The 18,892-nt window shown below is 42.4% G+C and overlaps 1 protein-coding gene across 2 annotated transcripts in view; it reads right to left on the bottom strand.

Annotated features, from left to right (window-relative positions):
• The window catches only part of LOC138566773 (cytochrome P450 2G1-like), an 899,512-nt gene that overhangs the window by 232,496 nt on the left and 648,124 nt on the right, over nucleotides 1–18,892 (bottom strand). For both annotated transcript variants that reach the window (XM_069644420.1, XM_069644421.1), the window contains one exon: nucleotides 17,719–17,860. In XM_069644420.1, coding sequence (XP_069500521.1) covers nucleotides 17,719–17,860 — 142 coding nt within the window. The remainder of the gene's footprint in view (nucleotides 1–17,718; nucleotides 17,861–18,892) is intronic.

The following is an 18,892-nucleotide window of genomic DNA, read 5'->3' as shown; positions in this document are numbered from 1 at the left end:
TGTGAGTGACAGCTAGGCTGGAATGAATGGGGAAACCTGTTTAAAAGCAGGTCTCTGGGACTTGGAAAGCAGAGTTGACCACTGGAAGAAAAGAACCGAAGACGAGCTGAAGGAAGAGGACTGCTGCAACTCCTGGATGACTGGTGAAGCCCTGCTGCAGGTCCGAATTGCCTGAAACTCCAATCAACAGAGAAGCCCTTCAAGGTTAACTTCGGCCCTTTTGTTTGGTGGGAACAACCAACTCGTAAAACACCTGGACACTGTCCCCATCTGGTCGAATTTTCATCAGGGTGCTGTTGAAAACCAGATAGCCAGAGGAAGGAAACAAGCTTGTGGACTTTAAGGCACTCACACTTTAAACCGACGTCTTCTTACAACATTTGGCCTCATCCCTGGGCAGTGCAGGAAACCTCCCGACGTCCTCCTTCTTGTCCCCACGACTGAAGCTCAGGAACAGCGAGATCTGCTCGAACTGCCAGGAACAACTGCCTCAGCTACATCTTTCTTTGTTAACAAGGTACTGTGCAAACGCAGTCCGGATCTATTTTCGTCCATCGATAAAGTGTGTGAAACTTTCCTCAACTTTGAAGGCTTGTCCTTCCCTAAAAATTTGTCAAATTTTTCGCCTAGCCAAATTCTTCTAAACTCTGTGATAAATACTTAAACGTTATCTACCAGAGCTGTGCTATCCTATACAAAGACTCGAACCATTGACTTTGGCCCAGGCCTATAAGAATAATTGCTGGTTGTATTTAACTGAAACCCTTTCCCCTGCCTATGAATCTATTTGGGCTGTCTATTCTTATAACCTTGTCTTTTTATCCCTTGAATAAGTATCTGAAATGCCATTTTGCTCCCACAGGGTACTGCAGGTGATTCTGCCTAACACCTTTACTACACAGTGTTTCCCCACAATACTCTCCGATTCAAAAACTTTTCAACATCTCTCCCCCAAAACCGCACCTTTTATGTCACCAGAACTCCTAAGCGACACCACCAAACCACGTACACAGCGGACCACTGTCTTCGATACACAACACAATGTCACTTCCTCTAAAATGTATACCACTATACACAAAAGTCTAGTTTCTATAAAGTTTGAACCACCCTACAACCACCAGCTTGCACCAATAATCACTACACAAATAAAAACACTACAAAAATAAATTAATTATAGCTGTCTTCCCAGCCTCTAGTGAGGTTATCGTCTCTTCATCAATATTACCTCTAAATGAGGTGTAATACACAATCTTCCATGACCTTTTCCCAGGATATATTATCACCATTAACACCTCATAAAAGGTGTATTGCGTAGTCCTCTGCGACACTGTCACGGGCTATCCATCATCATCAATCCTTTATTTTATCAAAACTCCCCAACACACAAAAACTCCCCTCTGCCATTTCCGTTTTTGCCAGACCAATGCTATATACTTACATCCGTGGATCATCCGAGGGCCTTCGGTATCAAGTCTCCTCCAATAAGCCAGCTGTCGTTAGCCTTGTGGGGTGGCTTGTGGGGATCGGACAGGGATTTTCTCCAAGGGGGCTCCTGCCATCCTTAATCATTTCACGGGTGATATGATTCTGGTCTCCAAAGGTCACTTCCTAGTCTTTGGGCCACGGCAAGGAAACTCCGACAATCCGAGTGCTATCAGTTAACCATCAGCTCTGCCACCATAAGTTAAGATTGTCTGGAAAACCCCAGTTTAAGCAGAGGATGAGAGGCTGGGAAGTTCTGACTCAAATAACATAAATAGTCAAAGTGAAAGGCAAAACCCAAATTTAATAACATCAGAAATAAAGCAGGGAGAGCATACAGGCAAACAAGACATAGTTCTCAGCGAGCTCATGGAAAATTAAAAGGTTATGAACAGAAAAATCATTATTAATGACATCACATTTTGCTAAAACCTATGGGAAGAAGGGATTGGTTAAGAGAGACAACTACATATACATTTTATAAGTGTTAAACTTCTGATTGGTTAGTGCTTGTCTGATGTCTCCTCCTGGAACCACCTCTAAATTGATAACAATAAAAAGACATCATCATATAAATATACTATTGTTTAATAAAATACATGATAGGCAGTAGTATATCAAGAGTTCTTATTGGTTTGCCTTACACCAACCAACCTTGTGCAACTGACAGGTCATCAAACTATGAGCCAGAATCGGAGTAGGGGGAGAGAGGTTAGCGTCCGCTTTCCTTCAGTTCAAGAACTACCATCCCTCATCTCCTAGGCCTGGAGCCAGGGTGATCACCTTTTTAGTTAATTTTGTAAGGCGCCCTATGTCTGAGAATATGTTTGAGGAGTGAAGCAGGTGTCTTATCTGTGTCTGTACTAATAAACAGAGAGTGTTCCTGAATTATGAATCATGTGTCAGAGAACCATATTTTGAATTATTCTTCCCCATATTTATGACTATTTTAGCTAATATCTCGGTGACTGCTAGGGTATTTTCTGTCACTGGAGACTTGCTTGAGCTTATTCTTCATACACTCTTCTGACTTATAATTACCCTACACTTGGCACTCAATGGACGGCTGTGCTTTCCCAGACTTTAATTTATTTGGGAGTATTTTTTCTGCATACTTGGAATCCTTATCTGGTACCTTCTTTGCAACCACGAGACCCTCCTTAAGTTCTTGGTAACTTTGGCTCAGCCTTAGTGCAACTGTTTGAGCTCTGCATAGTTCTGTTTTTCTTATAATTTTAGTGTTTTATTCTACTGCATCCTGGAGGCTTTTCTGCATTAACACGGCTCGCTGTAACTGCTATTTTGGGGAAGATGACTTCCAGCTACTCATGCATTTATGTTAGTAAGATATACTCACACATTGTAAGTCTTACAGTCATCTTATAGATTGCTTATGTTATGTTCTTCATGTCTATGTGGTTTGAAAATGTTAATATTCATCATGTATAGATGCATTTTTGACCTATTGTGTCTGTGTTTCCTCATGGTGAGTGCACGTATGCTTCATGTCTAGTGGATGCATGTGTATGGTTCTATCATCAGCTTGTTTCTTCTTACCATCTTTAGATCACATGGTGTTCATTGTTTGCCGTTCACTATTGGCCCTGGAGAGGGGCTAAAGTCATGGAGGATGTAATCATTTGTCTCTCAACAACTGCATCGTCTGTAGTGTTCCACGTATGTCATTAGAATGCTTTGAATGCCTATCTTGAAACAAAACATGAAGTATAGTTGGAAAAACTCTAGTACTCAGTCACAAACAATGATGAAGACACTTTGACATCCTTAATTTCTATATGGATCATTTGAGTGCCCTTGTATTTCACGAAAAGTAACTGAACCCTAGAACCACAGGAACTAACTTAGGTAATGGAGGGAACTTTGTGAGCAAAGTCACCACAATGTACAACTGTATTATTATTTTCTTTAATGGTTTACTACAAGCAGTATGTTGCGAACATTGACAATCATTTTAATTTACAGAATCCAAAGCAATGTTTTTCCAAAGAGGACAGGAAGACAATCCAATCAATTTCTTGGTGAAGATCCTTCACCAGGTCCCTCTGTTGCCTTCTGTTCTCTCAAAGTTTTGTGGAGAGATGGGTATGTCCTCTAACTTTCGAAACTCTATAAAAAAATGGTCATTTAACCTGAACAAAGTGTGGGCTCAGTATGTTGTGTTTCATGTTTAACTGTCATGTTGTCAAATTGCACATGTTCGATCTCTGCTCACATATCTCTGCATTAGGCTTACTCTTCTTGAGAGCTGCCATTGCCAATGTTTAGAGTATAACTCTGTAGCTTTGTGGTCTCTAAGAAATGTGTTTCATGTACATGCATTTTTTGGTTCTTTTCCTCACTAAACGTTCGTGTTCTATATTCTGCTCTCTTGGATCCAGTGTGCCATGAGCTTCTCGGCACATCAGACAGACTTTGTTTGGTCCTTTTTGGCACAGCATTCCGAGTTTTGCCTCTAAAACAGCTTCTGATATGAAGAGTTCTATTATGGCGTTGCCTCCCCATTGGCCTTTCTCCAACATCTAGTGAAAAACATGCATATGGAAGCGAGCACAAGCGGATCTGACCCACCAGTCTACTCGGGAGTCTAGGCCACAGTCAGGGCTGTTAAAGTAGCAAACAAGGTACAGGGTTCAAAGGACATAGGGTCTCTACATTGTTGGCCTGAGTATTGGACGTCCTTGCATGCCTTCTATGCACATGTGCCCCACTATCTCAAGGTGGTTCGTAACATGGTTAAACTTTGTCACACTGCCTTCACTCACGTTTAAGATATGCCAAGCAGCCATTGGAATTCCAAGTCTAAGGATGATGTAGATTATTCATCACGTTGTATCTTTGTCATAATGTCTGCTGTCCAAACAATAATAGGATTGAATTACACAGCTGTATTAGTTCTCTAACTTTTGTATGAGTGTTTTAGTAATTTCACATGTAGACACAGCACAGCTTGCTTTATTATTTACTTATTGAATGTTTCTTGCATTCTTCTGACATTTTAAGTGCATTTTGTTTACTTTTTCACATGTCTTGTCCAGGTAGCCTTTTTACGTCCTTCGCCTGTTTTTCAATGATATAGATATATCTGCAATGTGTATCAAGAAGTTGTCCACCATCTACAACATCTACCTTTGGTTAAGCCTAGATACTACACAACGCTTGGGCTCTTGCCTAGTACCACCGTCAGAAACCGACGTTGACCCTTTGTTGAGTCTGAGTAAACATCATTCATCACACACTCGCGTTGAGTTCTGATATATGGACTATGTTACAGGGAGACGTGTCACCATGTTTGAGCCTGTGTACATATCATATGGTGTGTATGTCATATCTGGAATCCTGGTCAACACGAATGGCATATACCACAATACAAACACATTCCAGAGCCCAGCGAGTCAGTGGTCCAAAGGAGAGCCAACAATATAAAACATAAAAAATGCAATGCATGCTGAAATGGTCATCATTGCTAGCGGGAAACAAAGTTAGATGTAGGAACAAAGGAAAGGTCAGGGGCAAAAAGATGGTCAGGGACGAGAAGAAACAAGGGAAAAAAGAGCCATAAACAAGTAAAGCCATTCTTTATGTGCCTTACAACATCACCACCAGCGTGGGTACCAAAAAGACTCAGCAGCACTGACAGTGAATGAGTAGAAGAAAAAAAGAATTCTCACGAGACTTGCAAGTCCGGCAGTATTTTAATGCTGCCATTTTCCAGACAGTCCATGATTAAAAGGCACCTCTGAGGGCTCAGTGTTTAACAGCATGTGTCCTGGAGCAGACCGAAATTCTATGGGGATTTGTGAAGAACACAATCAGGGGAAAAAAATGAAGCAATAAAGGAGATAGGTGTGTAATTGGTTTCTTGGAAATACCTTTGGGAAATGTACTTTTGGGATTGTATTTAACCTCTATGCAGGAAATGTATTTGCCTTTAACTGCTGCCTTGGCGAGAGGACATGCAAATATGTGTAGGGTCAACGCCCTGAACTTAAGGGGTTCTAAAGGTCATTGTTCAGTGCATTTTAGAGAGGTCATTCAAGTGTTCAAAAATGTACATCAACACAATTTTCATTTTCCACCTGTCACTCAAATGCATTATAATTATAACCCTCCATTAACTCAATCCAATTAATGTTCTACCTCTCTCGACTACTGCATAACCACTGAACATTCTTAGCCCAAACCACCTGATGCACTATTATTTATTTATCTATTTTTTGATTGGTTTATTTCAAACCTTGCAAAAAAAGAGAAAATCCTCATTCCAGTTCCCAAAGATCCAGGAGAGGGCAGGAGCCCTCCTCCTCTTCACAGCTGCTGGATCAGCCTACTAGACCCACCCGTGACCCACCGCCCATCCGACGATTTAGCCGTAATCCTTTGAAGTCCTTGATGCCATCTGAAGCTCTAGGGTACACCCCGACCCTGCCTGCATATGCCGCGTTGCTTTGCTGCATTTTCTTTTTGATCCCCGCCTCCTGATTTGATTTATTGGACACGATCGGCATCCACGCCTGTCCACAAAATGAGGCTACTCCTTGTTGCTAAGCAACAGGAAGCGTCATTGTCCGCCCGCAGCCAATATTTGGTTGGTGTGGATTACTTCTGCATAGTTTTGTTCACCCTTAGCGATAGGTGCAGTTGAAATAGTAAATCAAGAACACTCATTCACTGCAACACATGGGCGTGCTTTGCTAATGAAGCTTTACATGTACACAACACTGGGCAAGTAAAGTACTAAACAGTGTGGCACATATGTGGCAAAAACACCCTTGACATATTGGGCCTCATTACGAGGTGGGCGGTACGGGATTACCCCTTACCGCCCTACTACTAGTTCCCTTTGCGGGTCCTTCCTTAACGCCAGTGTTAAGGACGGACCCGCAAAGGGACTCTAGAGCTAATAACGGTACCGCAATTTGCGGTACCCTTATTAGCGCCTTCCCCATTCCCTTTGAGCCCTATGGGGGCTCAAATGAGAATGGGGAATGGCCCTGGTGAATGGGGAATTACCGGTCCCGCCAACCTTGGAATGGACCGGTAATTGCTCCATTCACCAGGGCGGAGTCGGAACGAGTTTGGAGGCAGCCATGGCTCTATTAGCACCATGGCTACCCCCTTACCGCATTCCGGGTCCAGGTTCCCGAAATAGGGACTTACCGGGTCATTCCAACCTTGGAGGACACGGTAAATCCCCATTTCGGGAACCATTCCCCATTCCCATTCGAGCCCCCATCCTTAACACCTGGTCAGACCAGGCGTTAAGGAAGGGACCCACTAAAGGACCTCGGAATAGGGTGGTAAGGGATTACCGGCACCAGTGTCCTTACCGGTGCCGGTAATCCCTTACCACCTACCTCGTAATGAGGCCCACTCTTTGGCACAATGGGCCTCATTCCGACCCTGGCGTTAACCAAGGCGCTATTAGTGCCTTGGTTGACGCCGTTATATTTCCAACTCCGCCATGGTGAATGGCGGAATTACCACCCCATTCCAAGGTTGGCGGGGTCGGTAATTCCCCATTCACCATGGGCCCTTCCCCATTCCCATTTTTGCCCCATAGGGCTCAATGGGAATGGGGAAGGCGCTAATTACGGCACTGTAAATTACGATGCCGTAATTAGCTCCTAGGTCCCTTTGCGGGTTGGTTTTTTAACGCCTGCAAAAAGCAGGCGTTAAGTACCAACCCGCAAAGGGAACTCGGAATAGGGCGGTAAGGGTTTAACGGCACCGGTCTCGTTACCGGTGACCATTAACCCTTACCACCCTACTCGGAATAACCCCCAATGAATGACACACTTGAATAAAGACAATTCTGTGTTATGTGCATGAATTGCATTCCTCTCATCCATCCACCATGATAATGTGAACCCACATAGACCTACTGTGTATCTGATGCCATTTTCTACTAAATGTCTATAACCAGCCTTTCCGTTTTAGGTTTTAACCAATAAACCTAATAAAACATCACCAAGATCAAACATTTGCTTGTGAGTGAAAACTGAAAAAACACTATTTTTATTCCTACGTACACTGCAAATGTCTCTTTAAGTGACCTAGAGAATGGGCAATAATAAAATATGTCCACAGGAGAGATGCCTTCCATGACATATGCCAAAAGCATGCAAAATTATTCTTGATGAAAGGTGTGTGGTACAACACAGTACAAGAGCCTTGGAAAGTAATCAAGAGACCAAGAAAAAAACTGGAAGCTACTACAGAGGAGAACTCTATGATCTACTTAAACAGTAGCATCCTACTTTAAATCTAGACAGATTGGAGATAAATCTTAATGAACATAGACAGTAGGTCCTGTTTAGAAAACCCATCTTCACATATTTTGTTCCAGCTCCACCCTAACATCATTCTCCAAAGCTGGTGCTATTTGAGTTATAACTAACCTGATAGGCATAAATCCAACTCCTCCTTGTGCGCAAATAAATGTGTTGAATGTGTACCCACATCTTAAGTGTGTTTCCTAGGACTCTTCCAGCAGCCAGGTTGGTTGCACTTCATGTTACATTTGTATGTGTATATAGTGTGAGTGCTGATGATCTTAAAGTTTGTCGGCTTGTGGAGGATGACCTGGATGCCTTTATGCTCTCTCCTTGCGAGTAGGTGACGAGAGACATCTGTGCTTGTTACAAGTTCAATTTGGTTCTGGTCCTTCACATGGTGGTGGTTAGCCTGCTTTGCTCTCATTCACTGACTTCACTGTCTTTCTGTAATGGGTAGTTAGGGCTACACTTTGTGAATAATAGCTCAGATGATACTGGGTGTGTGTTGTGTGGAGGATGACAAAGTATGCTGGAGATGGTGATTCTGTGTGTGTGCTTTGGTAAGGAAGGGTAGTGTGTGGTATCTGGTTCCCCCTGTATTTATTTGTATATATGGATAACTGTCTGTGCAATGTCTGTGTGTGATGACATGCAAGTGTATGCAGAACCTCCCTACACCTGGTGTCCCACCAGTGACTGTTGGGGAGATTTACCAGAGTGGTGGGCAGTGGTGCGTCCTACAGGTACTTGGCCCATGTTAAAATATGTAATTCAATAAAGAGGTGTACACGTAAACATACCTGTAATGCCAGAGATTCTTCAAACCTACAGGGAACTGTTAGGCTCAAACAGGCAAGTGGGTCAGTAGACTGGGTGTATTGTCTCTATAGACACTTTGGTTTGGCGCTTCAGCTGGGATAGGACTTTAATTGAAAAATTAAATTGGTATGTCTGCTTGGCAGGATTCGCTGATGCTTCCAGCTGAGGCACTCTATAGTTAATTTGGAGTGCACTCAGGTTTTTCAACAAGCATTAAGATAAACTAGCATCAAGGAGGTTCAAGTGAGCCAATCAATTTGCTCAGAAAGTGGAGACTAGCCATTGGAACTATGTCGCATTCTAAGAAATATGAGGAGCAACGCCCACCTCTCAGAATTAATTTTTTACCTTAAATAAGTTCTTTGGGCTCCAACAGCAGGACACCATTTCTCCTGCTCTTCATGATGGTAATTGAAAAAGGAAAGGGTGTTCCTTCTTTGAGAAGGAGATCACTTTCTGGTTCCATTGCAGATGCCTTTTTTCATCAGTGATATAAGTTCATTGTCTGAGCAAGCTGCATTCTTAAGACTAATAGATTTATCCTCCAGCAGAGTGAGATATATTGAGCATTTAAAGCACTGTAGACCTTGTTATAGGCCTACACTTCTCTAGAACCTTTAATATGTATTGATCTCCATAGCTCTCTCTGGGGTTGTTTTACAGCTAAAGTAATGTTATACCTATTGAAAAAATACCTGTTTTCTGGCTGGTATGTTATAACAAAGGTTTTAATTGGGTAAATACATTGGTGGTGGTTAAGAAGTTAATTTCATTCCTATATCTTGAGGTGCACATTCATATTCCTAATAGTGAATTTCTACACTACGTTCAACAGTTCAAGACACAGAACAGATGTCCGGTGATGTTTTTGGTGACTCTCGACTAGCATCCGAGATCGATGGACTTTGCTAATCTGCTTCTGATTTTGAAATGATTATTTTATCTCTCTGGCTACAGCTAAGGCAAAAAAGTTATGAAATGCAAAGGTCTCCTCCCACTCGATGAGACCAATGGCAGCACACCTGGGCCAAAAACCATCCAACCTCAGATTAATTTGGCGTCTCACAAATATTACATCACATCCTTCGTAGAGTAATCTAATAATTTATTTTAAGTGGAATTTTAAGGATGATGGGTTGTTACTGATCTTTCTGTATATACCTTTCCTTACTATTTAAATCTTTGAATGCTCATGGGTTAGCGAATTCTGGAATGAAGTGCAGAGTGTGGTAGGCCATATACTGATGGTACATTTTCTTTCTCACCAACCAATGTGCTGTTTTTGCTTTGTTCCCAGCTCAATGTATTGTTGATAGTTGTCTATCAATGAACAGATTGCAGTCGCATACAGATGGATAGTGGCCATTTGAAAAAATATGGGATTAAGAATTTATAAAATAATTTCATTTGCATCTCACTGGTGCTTTTCTTCACCAAATCAGTTCAGACCATTTAAGATATAATGTCTTGGTCTAGAGTAAGTCTGAGGTCCCTAAACCCATTGAATTCTCTGAAGAGTTTGATTCCTAGGTTTATTACCACCCTCTATGACATCCACTTCTAGTCTAATTCTTAAATCTTAATAGCAGTAACTTATTTTAAGGGGATATGGTATTTTGGTTCATGAAATTCCAATGTAGAATTTAAGCTCATGTGTGTTATATTGCGCTTTGTACAATCAAATTATCTAAATGTTGCTTCTGACATATTTATTTATGACATTCATATGATGCCCAATCCCTGGGTTATCAAGGTGTTGTGACACATATAGCAACAGGTTACACATAAGCATTAGGTTGCAAAAGACATCATTCATACTTATTGAGTAACCAGGTTTTGTAATACATTGTACGAATGCTCGTTTTTGATGCCCATTGGGAGGGTATTCCAGAGGGTGGCTGCGGTAACCCCAAAGCTACAACCTCCTGCCTTTTTACTCCTAAATTAGGTGGTAAACAGGGAGATACTGGCATTGGATCTGAGGGCTCTACCTAGTGGTTTCTGGATGAGTGTGTCACTGTGGTAGGTGGGCGCTTCTTTGTAGATGCTTTTGTGTGCCAGGGATAGAGTTTTGAACTCGATGCATGCTTTTATTGGCAGCCACTTTACCTCCTGTCTGATGGTGGAGATATGGTCTGAACACTTAAGCCCAAGTGCCGCTCACAGTGCTTTCTTCTCAAGCAGCTGCAGTTTGGCTAAGTTGGTAGCAGAGGTACCCATGACGAGCACATTGCAATAGTCCAGTTTTCAGAGGATAAGGGCATGTTCCATTTTTAGGCACTTGGGAGGAGTCAGGAATGGTCCGCTCATGGAAATGAGCCATGAAGTGTAGGAAGTGGCTGAGGACAGGGTATGTAAGTGTTAAGTCATGGTTAGTTTGGCTTCCAAGTGCACCCCCAGACTTTCAACGTGTTTCAGAAAAGGGATAGTGGTACCATCTATGCAGAAGGAGGAGAAGGATGAGTCAAGGTTTTTTAGACAAAATGGAGAGCTGACAATAAGGAGCTTGGTTTTCTCATCATTCAAGTAAAGGTTGTGAGAGGCCATCCTGTTTTGTATAGTACTGTAGACAGAGTTGATTGTGTCTGTGTCCTGGGAGAAGTTACCTGTGATAGGAATGAGTATTTGGGTGTTATCCGCAAAGTTGGTGTAGATGACACCCAAGGGGTCCAGTAGGTCAAAAAGGTTTGGTGCAGGTATTGTAGAGCGTGGGTGACAGGCAAGATCCCTGTGGTACACCGAGGGGCACTAGGATAGGGGCAGCAGTGACTTCCCTTAGTGGTCCGGTCACTGAGGAAGGAGTGTATCAAAGCAGTGGCCTCCAGTGAGAAATTAAAGTGCTGGCTGAGATGCTGGCATAGTGTGCCATGGTCGACTAGGTCGAAGGAGGCGGATACATCCAGTAGTAGGAGTATGCCTAAGTGTGCTGAGTCCCTAATGAGATCCATTTAGTTTTTTAGATCCAGTGATGCTGTTTCAGTGCTGTGATTTGGTCGGAAGCCACCTGTAAACCAAGCTAGCGCCTAGAAAACAGGTATATGTAATAATTCATCCGGAAGCTAAGATGACCTCATTCGCTATGGCGGTTACGACCCTGGTCTTGTTTTTGTGAACTACTAAGGTGATGGCAGTGCTGTTGCCAGGTGAGAGTTCATTTTTGTAGAGGTGTTCCAGAGCTCTTTTGTTTCTGTGCAGGGAGAGGAGGTCTTCATTGAAGCAATTGTTATTAGTTATGCAGGATTTCAGTGTTTTAGTCTGGCTGGGAGCATGTTTGCAATGGGGGTAAGCAGGCAGTCAAGATATTGATTAGCAATATCGTAGGGGTTCAAGTTGCAGCAGGGTTGGCCGGAATCCAGCATGGCTATCAGGGTGGTTTTAGCTACTCCCGCAACAGCCTCTGGGTGTAGATAGGCATGGGGGTAACTATGTTGAAGAGGATTAAGGTCTGACCACTGGATTTCATTGATGGTAGTATTGTCTGCAGTAGCATTGGAGGTGAGAAGCTAATCCAGTATTCAGCCTTTGATGTGTGTGGGAGCATCGATTATTTGGGGGAAACTCATGTCTTCCAGGGCAAGGGTAATGGCTTTGGTGTCAGCCTTGTCCTTAAATCCCAAGTGAATGTTTCCTATGATAATGCATTTGGCAGCCAAGGTCTGTGCAGTTCGGGGTGATTGACGTTGTTGGGTTGGCGGTAGATGGGGAATATGTTGGTGGTGGTTTTAGGGTGGGTTAACAGTTTCGCAAGGAGCATTTCTTATCCAGGCTTTGCAGGGATAGGGCAGGCTCTGAGTTGTAGAGAGGATTTGGCAGTGAATGCCACTCCACCTCCTATGGCATTTTGACGATCTGCCCTGACAATAGTGTAGTTGGGTGGGATGGCCAAGGGGAGGAGGGGGCCAGAGGTGTCATGGAGCAAAGATTCATTGATGGCAAGGGAGTCAAAGTAGTGTTCAAGTATAAGGTCATGGATATCTATGGCATGGGCTCTCAGTTCATCAGGGCACCTTTGAGGCTGTTTGGCAGTTCAGACCATGGTTGGTTAGGCGGTGGTTGAAGTTCCTCAGGTGGCGGGCTGTATGAGGTTTTGAAGGGGAGGGGATCAGGCAGTGTCTGCTGAGCCCCGGTGGTCACTTTTTGAGGTGGGCGTCTGGTTGGCAGGCAGTTCTAGTTCTATGTTTCACAAAAACAGAGAGTCACCCGAGCAGAGTTGAGTTTCACCTAGGGAAGTGGGTTAGCTCTGTAACAGTTGTGCTGTTCTGGTTCTGAGTCTCTCCAGTCGGTGAACATCAGCACAAGGTTTGGATTATCTTGCTTGTTTGGAAGGATAGGGTACTAGCTGGCTGTGAGTGACTAATTGGAGGGGGCAGAATGGCATAGGCCAAGGAAGGCACAGGGTAGTGCGGCACTCAAGAAGGTCGGTGTTTGACTGTCATAATTAGAGGTAGAGGCATTGTCGGTAGTTTGGGCTGTAACAAGAATAGAGATCTGTAAGTTAGCCCCCAGGGCACAGGGGAGGTGTAAGCAGTCGTCTCAACTAGCACTTGTGAGTGTAGAATTGGCAGGGGGGCGCATGGTAGGGGTGGCGATCAGAATAACTGAACATAGGGGAACTATATTTTTGGTGGTAGTCTCTTGAGGGGTAGAGCATGTGGGCAGGCTATTATTGGAGATAGTCTCCTTGTTGGTAGGGTGAGATATGGGCCAAATGTCAGTAGTGTCTGCCAAGTAGTTCAAACATGAAATTAGGTATTTGATTGATAGAGCAACAACATTTCTATCACGCCAACAATTTACTAAAGCATCATCCAGAGCATCAGGGCATGCTGATAAATACTTTGTAGTATCAATGCTTTCAGATGTGACCACAACAGATGTACTGGAGATCGGATGCAAGCATTATAAGGTGCCATTTAGGCAAACAGGTAGCATTTAGAGGAAGCATTCACTGTGTCATTAAGACAAACATGCAAGCAATTATTCAAATTGCACAATTCATGAGATAGGAGGTCAGGCAAGCAGTCATCAGCGGGATCAAGATTAGAGGTTCAGCCCTAGAAGAGACATGTGATTATGGTAACCATTGACTCATTTAGGCATGCAGGCGAGAACATTAGGCTACGGGGTGACAACAAACATTTGTATGCAGCATGGTGTGAGCTGGTTTGTAGGTATACAGTTTGCAACGACATACGGGCGAGATATGCTGGCTTTCATGGCTTTGCTAATGGAGATGTCCAGTAGGTCTTGATTTCCTGCTATGTAGTAGGTGTGGGCCAAGCGTCATGGGCACTGGTATGGCAGACAGGAGTTTAGCTCGGTCATCTATGGGGTGTATTGTTGGCGCACTAAGCTGCATATACAGCCATGGAGATGACTGTGGAGTAGCATCAATGGGCAATGGTTTCGTGTCTGGTGCTTGAAGAGAATGCTGATCACGCATGGTGGAAGGTAGGGGTGAGCGGGACTGAGATGCAGCAGGTAACGGTCGCGGGAAATAGTGGGTTGAGCAGCGAGTGGGGTGTATGCTTGTAGGAGCGAGAGCATGTACCTTGTGTGGCGGCAGCATAGCGGAGCAGATTTCAGGCACAGGACAGGCGTGCTCTTATCTTTGTATAGGCAGCAAAGGGTGGAGCCAGTAGCGATGCACAAGTGATGCTGGGCGATGAGTGATTGAAGGGTGGCTGGAGGGAGGCTCTCCAGGTCTGCCATGTCCAGACAGGCCCTGGCAGGAAGGGCCGCCGGCTTCGCCATCCGAATAACTTCCTGGCCTCCATGCCAGACGGAGATGCTCCTCTCATTGGTCAGTAAAGCAGCCATAGATGCTGTGGTGGCCATTTTGGAATGAGGGTCTTGCTCCGTAGCAGTCATGAGAGGCAGATGGTATGCCTCATTGCCAGGTGCAGAGGAAGCCGGATCCCAAGGTGGGGGACCTCCCAGACTACTGTCTTCTTTGTTGTGATTGTTTATAATGATTGTATTGCACATGATTTCTATTAGGTGGATATGCAGTTCTATGCCGGGATATTGCCCTAGATGTCTGCTACGTAGGTGGTCTCTATCTCCTCCAAACCATGCTCCCCTCCTTCTTCCCTCTTACTGTAATCACATTGATAAATTGTTATTATGATATGATAGGTTATCTATAACGCGCTTAATACCCAGAGGTTTCTAAGCGCTGACCCGGGGATCGAACCTGTGTTGCTCCGTGTGGTCTTGCTTCCAAGGCGAGCATGTTGCCGCTGAGCTATCCTCCCAAGACTGTGGGACTTTGATTCATAACATCCATGGGTTGCTTGGTCATATCTTTAACAGTGTTTAACTTTTCATACCCTTGCCTTGTTATGAATTGCTAGTACCTGCTGTTAATAATTTAATGTTGGGATTTCTGATAGTAAACTTGTACTGTTCGCAGATTTAAAGACTATTATCACTGTAATGGGTTTTAAGATATACAATTTATGTAATATATGACAATATTTAGGCATGTCAGAAAGAAATCAGAGAAAATAAAAGAATGGTACAACTGTTGGAGTAAAAGGAATGACAATGAAAACTTAAATGAAATAATACATAGGTGACAATACAAAGATCCTTGGTGATCTTTAAGTCCTGTTTTTCCACGTATGATCTTACCTTTAGTCAGTCTGCTCCGGGTTATGACTTTCTTTATTTCTATGTTTTCTAGTCACAGTACTTTTGACAACCAACAGTTATGCACAGGGAGATCTACCTCTTTTGATTTCCATAGGACCAGTAGCCTTGTTATGGAGTTAAGAATAAGCACCCAATGTTTGATCTTACTTGAACATTCCTGCCAATTCCAAACATTAGCAATAATAAGGTGAACGAAATGAATGTCTCCTCAGTTTCACATAGTTCATTAAATACTTTGGACCAAAATGGATAGATTTCCCACTAATCCTGCCATAATGTGAATATGTGACCCATTTATCTCACACCTTAAGCATTACTTGTTGCATGAAGGATTTATTTTAAAAACAGTGGAAACAAAATATACTAGTGGTCTCTTGCATAATCATTGAGGTTTAGGTAATGTTTGCACATTCTAATAATGCTATGCAACTCGCTGTGTAGAACATATGTACTGAGCTCTCTGGACCATTTAATAATTCATTTATTCTCAGAGAGTGTTATTTTGTTCAGAAATACATGGTAATAGTAAGAGATATGTTAACTATATATTGCAGAAAATAATAAGGCTTGTATCATATATCATTTGATTAAGCCATTTCCTACTTACCTTTTGCTCTAATCTCTTCAATTTCAAGAACACACATTTCTCATACCTCGTGTCAACTTTGTCAATGCTGTGACTCAAAACGAGGCAGATCTTCTCTCTGCTGCAGAAACCACTCTTAACCCTGACGTTCTCAACAGAAACTGACTCACAGTTCATTGATAATTTATAGGAAAGTTAATTGAGATATATGTTGCAGTACAACCTCAGGACACTATCAACTAACATGACCTCCTGTACGATGATCAATCTGATTTGACAGTGCAATGCAACACTCAGATGCCCACAATTCAATTCATTGATGACACCCTCATCATCCCAAAGGGTTGTCTATCATCTCGTCCTTATTGATATATAAGATGATTATCAACATTCAACATTCATACACAGGATGCCACCATATCATCCTTAACTGGTACACACAAGTCCAAACCAATTATCACCATTTGATGCTGACAATGCTGAACATTGACTAGTGAAGTCCACCAAGAATCTACCTTCCCAGCTGTAATCTTCACTCTTTATATGCAGCCACTGGGAAAACACTACATCAGGCAAGATATCAATATTCAGATATATGTAGACACCACTCAGCCGTGTCTAAAGAACACATTGGCTACCCAGATACCCAGACTAATCAGGAACGGTACTACCATCATGTTAGACTGGATGTCTATAATAGTCCTGACTTTTAATCCAACAAAGACCTAACTCAATGACATAAAGCTCGATAGCGTCAGTCAGCACCTCAACAACTTGGCCAAACCACTATAACCACATAACAACTGTGACATCTTCTTCAAGAGTCATAAACATTGAATCTAAACCCATAATGAACCAACTCTGTAAAATTAAGAGCTGCCATTCAGTAGTGGACTTCAGGAACATTTCCAAGCACTAGTAATCTCCTGCCTTCATGGTGGCAACACCCTCCCAGCCAGTGCCCATGACAACTTGCTGAGTTCCCTGATGATAAACCTATATATAGAAGCCCTTCTCGTCAATAAACTGAGGAAGTATGACTATATCACCCGACCCTGTGTGAACCACACAGCTTGGCCTTCCAGGTTTACATCACCTTCAATACAGCATACCTCTTCTTCGAAGCACTAAATACCAGTGCATCCACTTGCAAACATATTAGATGGCTGGATACCACAAGACTGCTATTCATGAAATATGAAAATAAAAAGGGAGCAAACCTTTGCTAACTACAAACAGAGAATATGAAATACCATTCTGCCTGTCATCAGACTACTCTTTGCCCTTTCCTGTAATTAGGAAAAGGGAAGATGATGCATTCCTTAATAGAACAGCTCTCTGACTGATAATCTGTAAAATTGCTGTGAGATAATTGAGCGTACCTTTCTCTCCCTAGCCAGTACTTTCTGCCTGTAACCCTATATCTCCCATGTCTCCATAGCCTGTCAAGTTTTATTTAAAACATTTTTTTTAAAGCGCTCACTTTTAATGTCACCCCATAATACATAATGCTCGATTGTGTCCGAAGTTAACACTATAAAAAACACAATATATACACATATATACAACCCTCTTCCCCCCATGGCCCTTTTGATTTGACTGGGCTGTTGTTTATATATAACATTCCTTTTGGCTCAAAAACCATAAGCTATTTCTGTCTGCCTGTTCTACAATCATGAGGCAATCTGTTCTACAATCATGTTGTCTTCAACATTAGAAGTGAGTTATTACTTGCCAAGTGTGATTTAGTTCACACAACTCTAAAAAAATAAAAAACTCTTAAATATAGACAAGCTAGCTGCCATGCAGAAACACCCAGTTTAGCATTAGGTTATGAGACCTATATATGCAGTTAACCAGTCCCATGAGCATCATTACCTTTGATTTCGGGGTATTTTAAGAGCATCAGAAAACCGTATGTCATTGTTGTGCTGCTCGTCTCGATTCCCGCAAAGATAATTTGAAGAATACTGGTCACCAGGTTTGTCATGTTAAAAGCAGATGATGGATTCTCCTTTTCCTAAAATAGCATGGAAGAAAATAGGAATTTGTGAGGAATGTGGTTACCCCCCTGGGTCGCAGCCTCACTAATTACATGTTATTCTGAACATGCACAGATTTTTCAATTCTCGTTGTGATTTTCTATCGGAAATAATGTGTCTGCTTGTTTCCCTGCTTTGAGAAATGGGACCCTGGTGGGTAAGCTAAACAATGATTCCTACACAGCTAAGCATTCTGCTGTACATTTGATTGCTGTGACAGATGTTGGAGATGGAAGATCATGTAGCAATCCTGTGTCTGATTCCAGTCACCTGGTCTGATAAGGGAGAAGTTGAAGTAAAGGAAATTAGGTTTTGTACTGCTGCATCCATGTTTTCCCACTTTTTATAATGTTAGTAAGATTAATGTTCCGAGCGCCCTGATTGACTAAAGGTCCCTTTAGCATCACCTCCAAATTGCTTATCATTGTCAAGTCAACTTAATGTGGACTTTATTTTTGCTTTAAACAAAATCACCAACCAATAGAGAATTTCTTCAGAATACATCACTACCACCATAAAAGGATCTACTCCTTTTATGGGGAACAAGCAAATGCAAATAACTCAACAAAATATCCATATTTAATAAATCATTAGGATTCATTTGAGCAAGGGTCTCTTGACTTGATCACACAGCTGTAGTGATGGTGACGAAAGATTGATACCCTAGGGTGTTTGGCGAGACACCCTTAGATCCTGTGAATGAGCCCTTTTCAAACCTTTTTCAGGATAGAGAGCAACATGATGAGACAAAGGATCTAAAGTAGTAAACAAGGCACGTACGTGATGCTGAAAACATTTTAAGCACACATTGATGTATTATTATCATAAAGAAAGTTTAGTTTCAACATTAATTCAATTAGCCAGGTAAACATGGTTATAAAGTCCTGAAAAAATGTACCTAACCTGAGATGGATATATATTCAAAACAAAGTTTTAATTTAGTTATTAAAAAGTTCATCATAAAAAATCTTAAGATGATTTAAAACACAAACATGACTGAAACAGCTTTG

Source organism: Ambystoma mexicanum, chromosome 2p (genome assembly GCF_040938575.1).
Source record: "Ambystoma mexicanum isolate Mex_15411 chromosome 2p, UKY_AmexF1_1, whole genome shotgun sequence".
Lineage (NCBI taxonomy): Eukaryota > Metazoa > Chordata > Amphibia > Caudata > Ambystomatidae > Ambystoma > Ambystoma mexicanum.
This window is presented reverse-complemented; position numbering and strand designations above follow the sequence as displayed.